Genomic DNA, 18,745 nt, shown 5'->3' with positions numbered 1-18,745 from the left:
ATATGAAAACTGAAATGCTTCTAGGGCTATGGGGACTTGCCTAGGCAATCTTCTGATTGAAAAACAGAAAAAGAGAGGAAGAGAGAAGAAGCCCAAGGGCTTTTTATTGTTAAGGTGATAAATGGCTTGACTCGTCCTGCTGTTTTTGTATTTTCTGTTTTCATATTTCAGACCAGATTGCACTGAACCATAAAACTATTGTGTGTCCCATGATCGATGTCATTGACCACAATCACTTTGGGTATGAGGCACAAGCAGGGGATGCCATGCGTGGAGCCTTTGACTGGGAGATGTACTACAAAAGAATACCAATTCCAGCCGAGCTCCAGAGGCCTGATCCCAGTGACCCTTTTGAGTAAGTAGCAGTTGCACTGAGCATGGGAATGAAACACAATAGATAATGACACCTTTGGAGCAAATTAGGCTCAGATTAAAGTTTTAATAAAACTAGTAACATACAGGGCCATGGTGAGAAAAATCAAGGTGTGGGTGAATGGATCCATACTGCAGTACTGCCCCTAGTACTGTAAATTGAGTAGGGAGGAATTTAGCCAGCCAAAGACTCTTGTTATTTGTCATTAGCAGGAAAAAAAAATGGTAGACAAAATAGGAAATAAATGTATCTGTGTTGATTCTTATTCCACAGAGTAGCCTTTGAAGAGATATTAGTTGATTATTTCTTTGCTAGAGGCTGATACAACAGACAAATCAAACATCTGCTCTGAACTAGCTAAGGCAGTATGATTGATTGTGTTGCTATCATATACATCTTGTTATAATTTAAACACAGTGGTACCCAGCTGATTGTGAATAAGTTCAAATAAGCCAGCATCTTATCCCTGATATTGTATCAATCTGCTATTTCACAATAATTCTCTTCCTGGTCTTCACAAAGTCAACTCCTTTTTTATTTTATTGAATTTTTTTGGTTTATCTTGTAAAAGAGAATTTATCCTCATGTGCCAACAAAATGAAAATCAATGGCACTGGAGGAAAGGAAGTGAAGTTTTGGTTAGTACTTAAAGCCACAACCCAGTTAAATTAAGATCCTTTCTACACTGCATTTATGTAACTTAATTGAATAATTACAACAATGTAATTGTTGACTTTTGTAGTCATTGTTACTGATACACTAACTAGAGTTGACAGATTATAACTGCCAGTCTTCCAAGTTCCTTCCTGTTTTCTTCTCATAAAGTTGTATTTTAACTATGAACAAGAGGGTGATGTCTGTTTGTTGTGGCTAATCCTCTTTAACTTTAGATTTGCATTCCTGAAATATCCACAGCAAAAAGAGTGAGGCTGCAGTAAGGCAAGGAATTCCTTACTTCAGGTCAGAACCCATTGATAAAATGCAACAAAATCCAGGATACGGTACTAGTGGTCTGGACAATATAAAACTTAAAGAAATTTTAACAAGATAAAAACCATCCATATATTGAAAAGAAATAGAGTAGATTTTTAAAAAGTGCATAGTGAGAAAATAAAATAGAAAAAAGAGAAAGAGAAACAGAAAGAGAAACAGAAACAGAAACAGAAACAGAAACAGAAACAGAAGATTATAAGGAAGCGGCTTCTGATCTTGACAGCAGTTATAAATGCAGTTATATTTTACCCTCTCTCTCTAAGTTTACATCATAGTTTCCTTCTTTTCATAAGCTGCCCTTTCTAATTATCAATCTTCTGAGTAGTTTCTGGAGAAATAGGAATTCTACTTTAGTTGGACTGAGAAGTCTCTTAAAGTCTAGAAATATGGCACATTAAGACAAGGTGTCTTCTTCTCAAAAATATGATAATTTAGAGCACTGTTTCTCAACCTTCACAACTTTAAGATGCGTGGACTTCAACTCCCAGAATTCCCCAGCCGGTACATGTCCACACATCTTAAAATTGCCACGGTTGAATTTTTTTTAAAAAATATAATCCTAGCTAAGTGGGATTTTCATTTTGAGCACAGTATGAAAATCCTACCTATTCAGCATGAAAACCATTCCCTTCCCTTCTGGAAATTGAAATTACTCCTACCACCACATCAGTTCTACAATTAGTCTTTTGTTTGGTATGGGTTAACCTACGTCTGGGATAGAGCAGTGACCTTTCAAAAGGTCAAAGCAGTCAGAATAAGCCCATGACATGTATGTATTCCAAAGAGATTCTAATTAGGAATCTGTTCTGACTTAGTTATTTCTACAATGTTGCCAAGAGCCACCATTTCTAACTTGGTACCTTCCAAGTATAACTCCTCTCATTCCAAGTCACTGTAACTCAATTCATCTGGAGAAGGCTAGTTTGAGGAAGCCTGCCCTGTGAAATACTGGGTGTATGTGTCTTTGATAGTAGTTCCTTGTAGGAAGAGGGATATTTCCCCACTCAATTAATGAATTAATTAAGAATTGATACAAAAATGGATGCTTGCCACATAACATGAACATGTACTCATTTTCCCCAATATCCATAATTTGGTTTGGTTTGATTTGGTTTGGTTATAGCCTAATTTGTTTTAGCACTTGTACATTCTTGCTCATCAGAATCAAAGACTTTTTTTTCCCACCCTGGACTGTTGGTAAGCAATTTTGTTAGAGGCTGAAGAAGATATTATTCTAGGTAGAGAACATCTTATTGCCAAAACATAATGATTTTTATATATATTAGAAATAATTCCCTTTTGATAGCTGGTGAAGACTTTCTTATTTAAAATGCATTTGTGCCACAGCAAATGTAAATCTTGCCTGCTTGTCTGCCTGTTTTTATTATGTAACTTTTTCTTTGTTTGCCTTTGGGAAGTTTAATTGTTAGATCCTCTGATTGGAATATAATGTAAATATTTATACTAAATAACCGTATCCAAGTTAGGATATATTTTAAAAGGGAAAGATATTCTTAGATCAAGTTTGATTCCTGAGGATTGTAGCCATGTTGTTATAGAATGGTTTGCCACTTTCATCTTCTGGGATGTCTTTTCAACTATTAGTTTGAGATTAGCTATCTAGTTTACAGACTTGAGATTGCCAAGCAGTTTCTGATTCAAGTCAGGGATATTTTATCCAATACTTGGTTTTCCCTGGTGGAAGCTGGCTTAGTCTTAACAGCTATATCTTTGTGCAAAAATAGTAATGTGTAAATGGATGGATCCTAGCTATGGTCAGTAATAGTCTCTGAGACAAATTTTGGGCAATTTTTCTAACTCTTGATTTTTGGAATTGCTGCTGATCATTTGTGTGATTTGCTATTTACTTAGAGAAAGACATAACTGCTCAAACACAAGAAAAATATATAACCTGACCTGGCTCATTCCCAGATATCTGTACAGAGAGGCATTACTAGCCAAATGCAGAACAGTTACCATTGTGGTTGCTGATCTTTTTGACAATCAAACATAATAACACAAAAATAATGGAATGCCAAATAATTAAGACTAGTGAAGTGTCACGAAGTATCAAGGAAGCTTTTTAGTTCTCTAGAACTTTATTCAGAAAGAATATTGAAGACATATCAGTGGTGAAGGAAGAAAAACTATTAACTCATATATAGACAGTGTAGTACTATTCGTGTCTACTCAGAAATAAATCCATTGGGGTTGACTCTAATATAACTGGGGGGTAAGATGAGGAGGAGGAGGACAAGGAGGATTAGATTTATATTCTGCCTTTATTTTGTGCATCTCAAGGTGATACACATAGTGCTCCCTTCTCCTATTTTGCCCACATTAGTCTTCATAACGCCTCATGTATGGTATCAATGCATCATAATTTTGTGACTGTTTTCTAAGTCAATCCTACTAAAGCCCTTTTTGAACATTCAGGAAACCATCAACATTCACTTGTGTTCAGGAAGACTGGGGATGATCACATTAGTCCCATTCTCCTCTTCCTGATTTAGGTTTGGCCTGTAGAAGAGGCATCCCTACTACAGAGGGTTGCTCTCTACCTGGAGATTGAAACAAAAGGTGGGGAAAAATTCCATTTTGTGAAAGAGACTGGAAGTTAATGTGACTTTTTAAAAATGTGCTCTCAGAGTTTCTAGTATCAGAGACCTACTAACAGATGCACTCATTATTGTGCCAAATCTTCTTCCATCCATCCCACATTAACAACGTTGTTTGCTAATTTTTATGTTAGAGAAAAATTCCTGAGAACATGAATAGGTAACACTGTTTTTGCACCTAGAGGATATACATTCCTTTTTTTAAAAAAGACAGTGTCTCCAAGGGCTACATGAAGTAAGGCTGATGGTATCAGTGGAGTGGACAAGGTTTTGTTTTCTAATTGGGGTTAGTGGGGATGTGCCTTTGCATTAAACTTTTTAGATTCCTTAACTTTTAAATTGTGAAAAGAGAGAAATTGCACCACCAAATATTATCATTTTATCATTGAATTTCATCAGCATAATCCTGGGAAGTTTGATGCTGCTATAGAAATCGGATTGAGAGTTGCATGCTTCAGCCTCATTTCCCAGTCCTGCAATTGTTACTTTACTGAGGGTCAAAACTGAATCCTGTACAGCTGTTTATTTAGGAATAGACCATGAGAGGAATGGAATTATTCTGACTCTTGAAGCTCCCCATTCACCAGCAATGTTTCTAAGTGAACACAGCAACAGCTGGAATCCGGAAGAGTTTTCCATTGCCATGCAGCAAAATTTACATGAAAGCAACCACCCTTCTTCAGACTCATTTTAAAGAGTCTGATAAATCCCTGATCTTGGGAGAGGGATAATTCTGATTTTAATTTGTTTTAAAACTAAATATCAGTGGATTCTGAAAACAAGAACAAAGACACATCATCAAGTTATGATGTGACATGAATATAAAAAGAGACAGGAACGTGTATTCAAGATTTGGGATTTTTTAAAGCTTTCTGTTTGACCAACTTTTACTGTATAGGAAGGAAGCAGGAAAAAATGTAAGAACATATCTGTGTCAGTACAAAGCAATCAGAACTATTTTACCACATAACTTTGGCCAGTTTGTTGAAAACTACAAGGAGCTGACCAGGGGATATTTAGAATGAAACAACTTCTTTTTACTTTCATTTTATTTTGCAGTTGATGGCCAATGGGAGAGCAGTTTCCTACTGGACACTATATTGCTTTGTCAAAACACTTGATTATTGAGAATTGGGACATTTTTCTTATCCTTAAATAATGATTGCTACTTAGTATGGTACCTCCATCCACATTGTCACTCAAATTGCAGACTATTTCCTGATTACCTCACAAACAGGAACCCAACCACAGAGACAGTGAATTGGTTTTTTCCTTTTCTTATAGACTGCTCAAAAGAAATAGTTTTAGATGAAATCTTAACTGTTTGAACAATTCTCTTGTTTTTTAATTAATTCAAATGCATGATCCATTTGAATCATTACATTTGAAGATTTGTTTCCAGGCTACATTCTGTCCCATTCTAGAATGCAAAAATATTCAGACATGTAGAAAAAATCACCTCTTAAAGAACTGTGTCATCCCTTTTTGCATCCTGGCAGCTTCTTTATGCAGCATAGTCTTATAGTTCTACCTTTCTAAATCCTGAACCAATGAGGCCATAGTTTTTCAAGACTGATCAAGAGTCAGTTGGTCATATCTTTAAGGTAGACTCAGAAGCCATTAATGTTTTCAGAATTAACTGTTTTCTCTTCATTTTTCTCTTTTTGTATGCATGATAAAGTAATTCAGGTCATCAATTCTGGAAAATTTCTTACCCAATTTTGTGACCATTTTCTTGAAGACTAGGCAATATTCTATAGATCAAGCTGCCCTACTAGATCTTTTTATGCATGATGGTAGCTTTCTCTCTCCCTATCGGAGCTTCCATTGCTGGCACTGCCTCTTAAAAGTTATGCTCTTTCCTTCTTTAAAAATTTTTCTAAAGGAAAAATAGATGAAACTGTAGGGAAAATAGGCATTGTAAATGTAGAATGATTTATTTATTTATTTATTTATTTATTCAATTTGTCCCTGCCAGTCTCCTCCCATGGGTGACTCTGGGCAGTTTACAGTAATCAATTAAAACAACAATAATACAATGAATAAAATATACAATATAAAATTACAGCAATAAATAATATAAATAAGAGTAAAAAATAAAAAGTCCAAGTGTCAAAAGAATCTAAAACAGTCCAAGTGTGAGAAGAGTGGTCTATAGCAGCCATCCCCATGTAGATCTATTCCCCTTTCCACCCCAAGCAATGCGGCAGAACCAGATCTTCAGACTCTTCTGAAAGGCCAGGAGTGATGTGGCCAATCTCACCTCTGGGGGCAGCATGTTCCACAGGGCGGGCGCCACTGCAGAGAAGGCCCACTTCGTGGACCCTGCCAAACAAAGTTGTCTTAGAGAGAGACAGGGTCCACAGCACGCCCTCTCTGCACGATTGGGTGGGACGGGCTGATGTAATGGGGAAGAGGCGGTCCCTCACATAAACTGGCCTCATGCCATGTAGGGCTTTAAAGATGATAACCAACTTGGACCCAGAATTGGACCCAGAAGCAGACTGATACCCAATGCAGCTCATGCAGCAGTGGTGTTACATGTGCCCTTCTAGGAGCACCAAAAACAGCTTGTGTGGCCACATTCTGGACCACCTGAAGCTTCTGGATACTTTCCAAGGGTAGCCCCATGTAGAGTGCATTACAGTAGTCAATATGGGAGATAACAAGGGTATGAGTGACTGTTCGAAGGGCCTCCCGATCCAGGAAAGGGCATAACTGGTGCACAGCATGTAGCTGTGCGAAGGGTCTCCTGGCCACGGCTGCTACCTGCTCTTTGAGCAGGAGCCATGAGTCCAGGAGGACCCCCAGATTACGCACTGGGTCTGTCTGGGGCAGTGCAACCCCATCCAGAACCAGAGATGATAATGTCCCAGATACAGAAGAACCATTAACCCACAGCCACTCCATCTTACCAGGGTTCAGCCTGTAAGCCTGTTGTTCCCCATCCAGATCCCCACAGCCCCCAGACACTGTGAGAGGGCAGACACAGCATCACTTACCTTACCCGGGATGGAGATGTATAACTGAGTATCATCAGCGTACTGATGATACTTCACCCCGTGGTGATGGATGATCTCACCCAGCAGTTTCATGTAGATGTTGAAAAGGAGCGGAGAGAGTACCAAACCCTGTGGCACCCCACAAAGAAGGGGCCGAGGGTCGGATCTCTCGCTCCCTATCACCACCGACTGGGACCAGCCCTGGAGGAAGGAGGTGAACCAGCGCAAGACCATGCCGCAACTCCCTGAGCCTCCCCAAAAGGATACCATGGTCAATGGTATTGAAAGCCGCTGAGAGATCAAGGACAGTGAGGATGGATGCACTGCCACCATCCTGCTCCCACCAGAGATTATCCATAAGTGTGACCAATGCCATTTCTGTCCCATATCCTGGCCTGAAACCTGACTGAAAGGGGTCTAGATAATCCATTTCCTCTAGGACCCTCTGGATCTGCAAAGCCACCACTTTCTCAACGACCTTCCCCAAAAAGGGAAGGTGGGAGACTGGACGAAAATTGTCCAGAACAGTAGGGTCCAGCGATGGCTTATTGAGGAGGGGGTGCACCAATGCCTCTTTAAAGGTAGCCGGGAACACTCCCTCTCCCAAGGATGTATTAACCATCGCATGATAGTGGTGGAATATTTCCTTTTCCCACCCCACCCCTAACAAAATTCTATGAATGGGTAAATAATTGCATAATAAAAGCTTCATCTGGATGCAGCCTGTATTACATACTGCTAGTTCATTCAAGTGTTGTAAGTGAAACTAGAGTTATTTTGATAGCGAATATTAACTATTTTGTGTATCTGGCATCTTTGTAAAAAGTTGGGCTGCTGTTCTGATTCTGGAAATCAACAGGACTAATTGAGGAATAGATGTGCACTGGACTGCACTATCAAACAATCAAAATGTCTTGCCATTTGGTAAATTTGATGAGTCTGATAATTACATACATTGGGATTACTTTTCAGGGACAGGTCAGATTATACTGTGTGTTTGTGTGTGTGTGTGTGTGTATTTGTGAGAAGGGATTTTTTTTTGTGTGTATGTATTTTTGTATGTATCTGTGTATGTGTTTGTGTATGTGTTTATTTGAACAGTATTTTAAAAAAAAATTCTAGATGGTAGGGAAAAGGTTTCAGCAGAAGCAAAGGTATCCAAATCTCTACAATGTAAGCATGACCTTTGGAGAAAAGGCTGATGGGTTAGGAAAAACATAGAAGCCTCTGTAGTTTCTGCTCTCTCCATGGTTCCATGCCTCTGCTTTCCTCTTTTCTAAATAAAAATAAATTGCTTCTTTCCAGAGCTGTCAATTTTGGGCTCCATTCCATTAACTTGAAAGCATATTTGAGTATACTTTCATCTGTCATACAGTTGGTATCAAATCAGGTCACTGCATGTACTCAATGGCCAATTTTGTGTATGTCAAAGCAGTTCACTTATGTGGTAGTACACTGTATGTGATAAATATTAGGTCTATTTAACTAACCATTACTTGCATAACTTCATTGCCCTGTACTGCATAGCTAAATAGGAAAGCTAGAAATTACTGATACCTGAGTACTGTTTTCAGTTTATTTCACATTCAGCCAAAATACCTACCTAGCCAGTGGCCTTCAGTTGGTACTGATGGAAAATTGTTCTCCAGCACAATTGAAGAAAACAGTTTGGAGAGGCTAATATACTGACAGCATTGATTAGCAGCTCCACTGAATTTTGGAACTCTGTTATTGCGGAATAAATTGCAGTCAGTGTTGGGCCCTTCCATACCAAGCTGCCTTATTAGAAGTTTGCCTTCTGATTCTAGGATTATACCATTTTTGGATCCTAGTAGGGTTCTGCTCCCCCAAACAGAGCTGTCTCATGACTTGGGAGTTTTCCAGGACTCAGGGCTCCTGCTGGAAAAGCAAGTAGAAGCTATGGATGAGTAGCGCTTTGCTCAGCTTCAGCTGGCATGTCAACTGCAACTCTACGTAGAAAAAGATACACTAAAGGTAGTCACTCTCATGCCCTTGTCATATCCCATGTGGATTACTCTAATTTGCTCTACAAGGCACTGGCTTGGAGAACACCTGAAACTTCAGCTGGTGCAAAGTGCAGTGGTCCATATGTCTACAGGAAAGTCTTGTTAGTGTCATGTAATACCTTTGCTGGAGAAGCTGCACCAGCTACTGGTTTATTTCCAAGTGCACTTCGAAGTGCTGATTACTACTACCTATCCAGCCCTATATGATTCAGGGATGGGCATCTATGAGACTTCCTTTCTCCAACTCTTTCTCCCTGTCTCAACTGCACTGCTGAAAGTCCCCACTTAATGAGAAGTACAGCAAGAGGGGACCTGAAAGTGGGCATTCCCCAGGGCAGCTCCCTTCCTATGGAACAGCCTGCCCTTTCAGGCCAAGGTGGCTCCTACTCCTGCAGGGGCTCAATGCCCTCACTCTTTGTCTACTGCTTAGAGTCTTTTTAAGATTTAGGTGGTTTAGACATTAAATAAATAAATGCATACTTATTAAAAGTAACTTGGTGACATACATACAGTATATATTTTATGATACATTTATGATAGGGTTAACTAAGCTTTTATGAATCACTTTAGTTACTTTTACTTTAAAATTGAAAAAAACCACAGACTGTTACTTGAGATAAAACATTTTATGCTAAAATATAAGGGAAATGAAATCAGTAACAGAAGGTCAGGTTGCCTGTTGCCTTGGGCAACCAGTTCCATATGTCAACAGAATACTGATTTAAGTGCCTTGGCTTCAAAATTTGAAAAAGAAAAAATGAACAGATCCCAATGGAAAAAATATAATTTGTACTCCTCTTTTAAAGAATGGTAAATTGCTTTCTTTAAAAGGTTTTAAATAACCCTGCCAAGAATTCCTTCCTTTTTTTCTTTTTTGCCAAATATAAGTGAGAAATAAAAATATTTTCAAAATGGTATGATTTATATGCATTTACTTACTTAATTGCTCTGGCTTGGATCCTGAGATAAATTGGTTTACAATAAAAAAGTATATGGAAAGAAGTTTTCCCATTCTCTGCTTTCCATAGCAGTTACCCCCCCCCCTTTTTTTTTTTGGAGAAAGATTAAGTCCTTTATGGAAAAGATGGGAGAGAAATAGAAAAGTGTTCAAAATTTGGTTTGCATACTGACATTAACAATGCAGTGAAGTTTATATATCCCAGCTACAAGTAAGAATTATTTGATGTTGTTCAGGATGAATTCCAATACACTGGAAATGCATTTCAGGAGATGCAGGTGATTACAAAACCTGTAGGGAAGAGGAAACCTCCCTAAATACTCTATGCACCCCAGCCATTACAATAAATTCCCAGTTTCTTTGTATCTTAATATACATTTCACCAACAATATACATATAAAACTCCATGTTGCTCAGTGAGAAAGATCTGCTACTTAACAGTACTTTGATGCAACAGAAAAAGCAAATCACATGGGCAAATGATGTTAATTATAATGAAAATGGTTAAGTGTGACCCTTGGGCAATTTCATCTACTGTATACAAGTTAAATCCCCCAGAAGATGTTTTGGTATTTTATTAGTATAATTGAATCAAATGGTGAGGTGAACCACTGTACATAAACAACGGAATGCACATACTTTGTATTCTTATCAGCAACCATGCCTCCAGCTCAAGATTGGAACTGTCCTGAAAGCAAAAAATATGTTTTCTGTTGAAAGGTGCTGCACATTCTGACCTAAGTCTTTTGTATTCATAACTAAATAATTGCAGTGCATATGCTAGTACCTGTTCATATGAGAAATTAATCATTTCCCATGGTACTTAAGCAAGTGGCAGCACATGGCTGACCAGAGGATGTATTTTGCTACCTAGAAAAAAGTTATGTGGGTTAAGATTAGAAATGTACATTAAAGACTTACCATTGCTAGTTTTATATGATTTTAATTAGTTCCTATATTATTTCTGGACACAATAGAGAATATTATGGCTAATGTCTAAAATCTCTTTTGTCTTTGGTTTATAGTATTAGTAGGAGGGTCTTTGCATGGATAATCCTTAGTTACCAAAAAAGTTGTTGACCCTTTTCTATGTGGAGACAGTAAAATGTTGATAAGCACAGAGAGTGTGCCTATGTAAATGTGTGCACAAGGTCCACTGTATGTCTTTCCCTGGGAGTAGAGCTGGGATTTGAGTGCTTTCTTTTTTTCATTTTTACATGTATTATGTCTATTTTATGACTCATGCTGCAATTTCCATTTGTTTCCCACCTCAAAATGATAAGAAACTATTCCAGCATTTTAGCAATTATGGTCTGAATGGACTTGGGAACTGTGGTGGCCTTGAGGGCATAGGATGCCCACCCCAATCTAGATAGTTAGATTCTAAGAAACTTTATGAAACTGATAGATTCAGGATTAGCAGGAAGTTGAACAAATTAGACAACGTTCAAAGAGGTGCTTTCCGTATTAAAATATCCTATTATATGCAACAGACTGAGGATTATAATAACTTATTTCAGCATTATTTGTACAGAATTCTCTGACCTCTCTATCCCTGTGCTCTCCATTGCTAGCTGGGTGAAGCTGCAGGAGAGATCTTGCTCCCAGATTCAGCTCAATAGTTAAGACAGCCCTTTGGCTCCATCCTTCTCTCTTTCATAAAGGAGAAGGAGGCAAAGTCACCCCTTGTCCACTCCCACCCTCCATCTTATTGTAGCTATTTATGCATGTAGTGTTACTCCTATTAATGTTAGTAATTCATTTTCAAGATAAGATTAACCTTATCTTGCCACTTATAAGGTCACCGAATAACATAAAGCATGAACAGGTGCTAACAACATATTAACGTTGTTAAGTGTTAGAATACTTAGTGTTATATTTCATGTGAATTAGTAGAATTACTCCAAATGAAAAAAATAAGGCTATATGCTGTGTCAGAATATTTGTTTCAAATGACTGAGATTGTAGGCAGACTTACCTCTCTCACCTAATTGCTGTAAAGAAAGTTTAGGTTTAATTAACTTCAGATGGCCAATTGCAGGCATAAAGTCACAGCTATTTAAATATGGTTCAACAGCAAATTGCTGAGGTTATATCCCCACCTACTGGCAAGAAAAGTGGCTTTAATATAAGAACTGGGGAAAGTGATCCTTGTTTTAGTATTACAAAAAACAGATTTACAGTGATATTAGTGACATTTTTATTCAGAAAGAATAATCAGTTACAAACTGAATGTTTGCCAAGGACATGTCCTCGCTAAGTCACTTCTATCTTGTTAGCCTGAGCACAGCTTTAGGTGTTTTGGTGTGGAAGTGGTGCTTTTTGTGTTGTGCCATTACAAGACATTCCATGCTTACGATCTGGAGTGCCTGGAAGAGGCAGTTTGAGATGACCCAGGCCAGGTGGGTGATCTGCTCAGCTATAACTAGTCCAGCAAGTTTGCTATAAGGCCACCACCGTCACCCCCTTCATCAAGCACTGGGTTCTACACCAGCTCTGCAATATTGTTTTAGCTGTGAGGAACCCCACCTTAGAGGGGTGCTACCTCAACCAAGAGCCTGTGCAACCCAAAGCACTCAACAGGTGGACACTACACACATCACTCCTTCTCTTCAATACCAATGGCCTTCAATACCCCTTGCTATGGGTCAAGGGGAGGAGAGCTTTCTATATGAGCCAGGAGTAGAAGATGGGCACATCTTCTTCCTCTGCATTTAGCATTGCTCTGGCTGCAAGAGATATTGGAACCTCAGTTGCTGCACCCATTTTATTCTCTATTTTTAAAGGGTTACTGTGAGAAGAAGGATGTACAGCGAAGAAGTCACCCACATTCCTCTTTCTTCCCTTACTGCAACAGCAGTTCCCAGTAAGAGGAGCCGACAAACAAGTACCAGCAGGGTGAGAGCAACTACTAGGTGCAGCAACACCAACAGTTACAATAATACCAGCAACCATACAACACAGTAGTGGAAGTAGAAAGTAAGAAGATTCAGGGAGCCTAAATTTCCAGAGTCCAGGTGCTGATAAGGCAAAGATTTCTACAAGTGGGAATACAGAATGATTATCAGTGGTCAGGGGAGTGAAATACCTAACAGCAGCTAAAGCGAAGAAGCAGACAATGGCAACCAGTCTCCAACCAGTACCCAGCCAAGCAAGTGACTGTGTGGCAGAATAGGTGGGGAAGGACTGGAGAAAGTCGAAAAGCGAGCGTGCACACTGGTTGCATGAGGCTAAATGATGGTTGCTCTCCTGCTATCTTGGGGTTCTTTTATGTTTTGATTCCTTTTGTTGTTGTTGTTCGTTTTATGTTTCTATTCTTTTACTTTTGTTGTTATTTATGTCTGATTTTTTAATATTGTGATATGGTTTTAATTGTTATTCTGCTTGTAAGCTGCCCAGAAACATTTTTTGTGAGAGGGGCAGCTATATAAATTTGCTAAATAGATACATAAATGCTTAGAAAGCAGTAGCCCAGGTAAGAAAATAGTTGAGGATGGTTGAGAGTGAGTGAGAGAGACAAATGCTAATTCTGCATTTAGAAAATAGATGAACCATAAAGTTTAAGCAGATAGAACTATAGCATTGTAAATAAAGTAGAATTAGATAAAAAAGTAAAATAGAGCAACACAGAATAAACATAGGAATAATTCCTAGCGATAAGAAATCAAAACTAATCCTCTTTTTTGACAGAGAAGTCTTTTTTTGAGTATATTTTTATAGTTAAATCTTTCGTGAAAGCAAAAAAACCTCTTGTTTTGCTCTGTCACCATATCCCCAAAAGTACTTCAACAGTACATATCTAGTGGTTACATACTGTATTGTCTGCACAGCTCCAGATAACCACTAGTTATCAGCCAAGAGATACAAAAACCCTTAATTCTTTGCTGCCATCTAGTAGTCAATAGTAGTTTTGAAAAAAAAAATATGTGGATATACAGGTAGTCCTTGCTTAGCGACCACAATTGGGACCAGCAACTCCATCACTAAGCTCCGTGGTCATTAAATGGAATATCATTTGACCGCAACAGACTTACATCACTTCCCTTTTGTTGTTAAGCAAAACATCACAACCATGAGTTGCAATTTTACTTCTGTGTTCTCCATTAACTCTGCTTGTTGCAAGCCAGTTGGGAAACACAAAAATGGTGATCATGTGACTGTGGGATTTGCAATGGTCATAAATGCATGCTGGTTGCAAAGTACCCGAATGGCAATCACATGACCGCAGAATGCTGTGACGGTCATAAATGTGAGAATTGGTTGCAAAGCTTTTTTAAAAAACACCATTATAACTTTGAATGGTTGCTAAACAAGCAGTCAGTTAAGTGAGGACTACCTGTACTCAATGTATAACTTAATGTATAACCCAGACACATCTAAACCCCCAAATATTTGCACAACAGCCACATCTGGACAGTACAAATCAGAACTGCAACTATACTGCAGATAGAAGAGAGAAACCTTTGATGTGATCTTGTTAAGATGATATGTCAACATGCCTTTGGGAGAAAAAAATATGTAATTAATTGGATGGGGTGCTCAGACGATAAAAGCATCATGATGGTACACATTCTGTACAGCCAGTAGTGGTGGCTTTTCTTTGGGTTGGTGACGTTTGAATTTCAGCCAGGAAAAACCACCAATCAGTGCCTTTACAGTGTGCTGGGGGGACAGCAAACTTCATGGTGACACAAGTCCTTCCCAGCTCCATGATAGGAAAAAAGCACAGCAAAACTGGATGGTCCCTAAAATGGAACCATTACCTAATCTACATACTAGTCATTTGTCCCAGATGAGGAATAGATGATGCTAGTACAAATAGGACCTATGATTAAGTTGTTCTCCACAGGGAGATGAATCCCCCAATGCATCTATGCCTAGACATGAGTAGGTCCCTTTCAGACCAATGAAAAAAACTGAGCTGGAGCTGATACAATTTTTAATCTTTTCTACACTGCTGCCTTCCAGATATGTTGGGGCTATGATTCCCAACAGCTAACTTTAGTTTAGGAAAACTGATCTAGCTTTCCAAGCCATTCGGGTTTTAATATCAAGAGCTACAGGGCCTTTGAAAACAGAACTGTTATTGATAGTTGACTATGTGTATTACAGTTTCAGAAAGAAATATAGTACTTTGAATGTGGTATTCCATTCCATATATTCAAGAGCTACAGGGCCTTTGAAAACAGAATTGTTAATGATAGTTGACTATATGTATTTCAGTTTCAGAAAGAAATACAATACTTGGAACATGGTATTCCATTCCATAAATTCATAATTCATCTGACTGAATACTTCTAATTGCCTCAAGTTTTAGACACTAAGCACATTTTTTCCTTCTATAACTGCATTAATTTCATCTTCAAAAGCAAAACCTACCAACAACTACAAGGTGTGAACTAGTGTTCTATTCATAGACCACTTGAACTGGAGACACAAGATTGACATACGGGAAAATACCCAATCACTTCTGTAATGAATTACGCTTATGAAAATGCATTCACTACCCACTTTGTATCTCAATAATTATTTCTTTTTTTTAAATAATTTTATTAAGAATTATAAATGAAAGGAATAAAAGCCACTACAAAATTAAAAAAATGTACTGTAAACAGAAAAGATACAAAAGAAAGAAAAATAAGAGGAGTATGGAAAATAAAAAAGAAAGAGAGGAGGAGGAGGAGGAAACTTCTCCCTTTATGACAGCAAGTAAAGACAATTTTAATAACTTATCACTATCTCTAAATACAGCATAATCTCTCTGCTCTCCATCAGCTCATCTCTTTAAGTAAAAAAACAAAATCCAAATGTTTCATCAATCATTCTTTATCAGCAAAAGTCCAGTAAGGGCAAGCAGATATAACTATTTTCCTCTTTTAACCCTGATCAGACAAACCGACCCTGTATTCCTTCCCAGAATTTTTAAAGATATTCTTTAACCCCTTTTAAAAGAGTCCCAGAGGTAGTTTGCTGGTCATCTGTGTTTCCAGGTAAAAATCTTTCAGAATTTCAACAGGTTTCTTTTGTATATCCAATAAGTAAAGTTTATCCTTTTGCTTGTCACTTGTAATAAAGTCCTTCAGAACCTTAACAGAGCTCTTTTGTATATTCAGTAAGAAAAAATTATCCAAATCAGTTTCTTGATTTAATATTTGTACATGTCCTTTAGGGAATAAGTCATCCATCAGCAACATTTGTGTTACATTTAAGTCCCCCTTCCAAGTAGTTTCATAGACATCCATTGCAATTTGTTCTTGTTCTATATCTTCATTACAACACATTCTATCTATCTTGTCAAGCAATTGATCCATTCTATTAAGAAACCTTATAGATATTCAAAAGTTTGCAATATAGATTTCTGCTTCGTATTCTTTATCATCTAGCTCCCTCTAGCATCCAACCTTCAAGGTCTCCTTATCATAAAATTCAAAACAATCACCATTTTCTCATGAGAAAATATCTTCTAATTAATTCAAAGTTATAATTCCAAATCACTCTGGCCCCTTACTCTGTTGTTAACTTTCCAAAATCCATATACTAAGCACCCTTTTGCTGCACAGTCTAAACAATCATAGATTTTCAAAACTTTTAAAATCAAATTTACACCATCGTCCTCTAAGGAGGAGGAAACTCACCTGATGAATATAGTAAAGCTTTGCTAGTCCAAAGGGTCTTAATCTCTCCAGTAAACAGGGGAAAAAATGTGATCAAGAAATGAGGCTTGGTCAAGCTTAGTGTCCATAAAGGCTGCTTTGTGAGTGTGAGTTTGATGTAATCCAGATTCCTATCCACTCCACTCATAAGCCAACTGCAAAACAACAGTTTCCATGGTCTACTTACAAGTAGCAGCTGTCCAGAGTCATGTGGATAATCTCAACGATTTCTCCTTCTTCCAGAGAAATTTTGCCAGTCCAGATCCAGCATCCAGCCACGCTTCCCTTGCAAACACTGTCCCAGTAATGAGGACATCAGCTCACCATGGCGCTCACAAGAAGACTCTCAATAATGGTTTCTGAGTAAACATGACCTAGCTGAGTATATGGAAATTCCTGAATGGCAGGAACAGAGTATAACATATAAACATTTAAGTCAATAGGATTTTTTTTTTCAGTGACATTAGAGGAATGTGAATTCCCCTTCCAGTTTAAAATAAACATTGTTTTGCCTATTTTTTTCTTTGCAATAGGTTGTTAAATGTTTTCAGGGTTGAAGGAACTGCATTTAGCTCACTGTGCATATTAATCACAAGCATTTTCAGTGGTTCCAAATACTCTTACACTTATACCTTGACAGTGCCCCATTAAGATTGCCAGGGAGTAAGACAGAAGGCTGTATTTTTAGAATACATATTTTATAACTATCTCACATTAATATTGTATAGTTATTTGAGGAAAGAGCAGTTCATCTTACTGAAGTCTCTGAAGGTAGTAAAAACTTCAACACGTTATGTCAGTGGCTCAGTGCAGATCTTATCTTGCCAATTGGAAATGTGTTAGGGAGATATGTATTAGATGAGAGTCATTTTGAAAATGAAACTCTTTGTACAATTTCAATGCCTTAAATCAAACACCATGTTTAAAGAGTCCCCCTTTGGGGGAGATGGGCAGTGACAGAAATTTGAAATATAAATATACAAACACATAAACACATAAACACATACATACATAAATAAATAAATAAATAAATAAAAGGTCAGATCTGCTCCTTTGCTTTCAAGAATTATTTTTTCTTTCTCTGAATCAGTATTTTAGGAGTTCAACACAGGATTGGCAATGCTAGAAGATATTTTCCAGTGATTTTGAGTCATATTAATTCAGCAAATGCAGAACAGCTGACCATCAGAGGACAAAACTAACATTTAATCTAGGGATAAGCATCATGATGTCAATGAAACCCCCCTAGCCTAGTGCTTCCAGGCTTGTAGGCTGGCATGCTACAAGCAAAGTGCACGACTCCACTATATTTTTTATTTCCAAAAATGCCTCTAGATTCCATGTCAGTCTCATAAACATTCTTAGAATATTTTTTTAAAAAATATATATACAGTAGGTAGCAATAGCTAGTGCATTGTTTGAAACTCTGTCCAACTAGCCATTAAAAAAAAAGACAAAAGGAAAAGCAGTGATGATATGGAAGATTAAAGTTACAGCAGGGAGCATCTTCACCAGTTTGTCTTCCGATAATTGGATGTTTTATGACAGGACATGCTCATCATGACAGCATTGTGTAATGCACAAACTCTGATTTCCTTGACATGCTTAGAAAATTCCAAACCTGCCCAGAGACCCCAAAACCTTTTGTAGTCTCAGGCAATATCTAATGGATGACATCTTTCCTTTCCACTTTCTACTTGTCCTCAGCTTTAAAATTAATCAGGACTGCTGATTATAGTACAGTACAAAGAAACTCCCATGGTAATTATAAGCAGGTAAAAGGGATATTGTCAATTCTCTTTTGAGATAAGCAATCATTGCTCGATTTAAGCTTTTGTGGTGGTACGATTTAGCCCCCATTGATCCAGGGTTGCTAAGAGTACAGTATGGACAACTGCCATAAGACACTTAGATTGAGAGTTCCATTTGAATCCCTGAACTGGCTCTGCAGTTCTGTTAACAAGCTTTGGAATGGAATATCCAGGCTCTAAATTCTCCTTCTGACTTTCTTGGCACAGTTCCATGCTTTACTAATTCCCATCTCTTAAAATTCTGGCTTGCAGCGCAGGATGTGAAGCCAGTCAAGAAAGATACTGTCCCTCAGAGAGTTGTCTGGCATTT

At 37.9% G+C, this 18,745-nt stretch overlaps 1 protein-coding gene across 1 annotated transcript in view; it reads left to right on the top strand.

Annotated features, from left to right (window-relative positions):
• GALNTL6 (polypeptide N-acetylgalactosaminyltransferase like 6) overlaps positions 1 to 18,745 on the top strand; it is a 564,011-nt gene that overhangs the window by 444,327 nt on the left and 100,939 nt on the right. Inside the window, exon 6 of the mRNA XM_063310251.1 lies at positions 172 to 355. Within this exon, the coding sequence (XP_063166321.1) occupies positions 172 to 355 (184 nt within the window). The remainder of the gene's footprint in view (positions 1 to 171; positions 356 to 18,745) is intronic.

This window comes from Candoia aspera, chromosome 8 (genome assembly GCF_035149785.1).
Source record: "Candoia aspera isolate rCanAsp1 chromosome 8, rCanAsp1.hap2, whole genome shotgun sequence".
NCBI classification, from domain to species: domain Eukaryota; kingdom Metazoa; phylum Chordata; class Lepidosauria; order Squamata; family Boidae; genus Candoia; species Candoia aspera.
The sequence above is the reverse complement of the archived record's forward strand: the minus strand, read 5'-3'. Positions and strand labels throughout refer to the sequence as shown.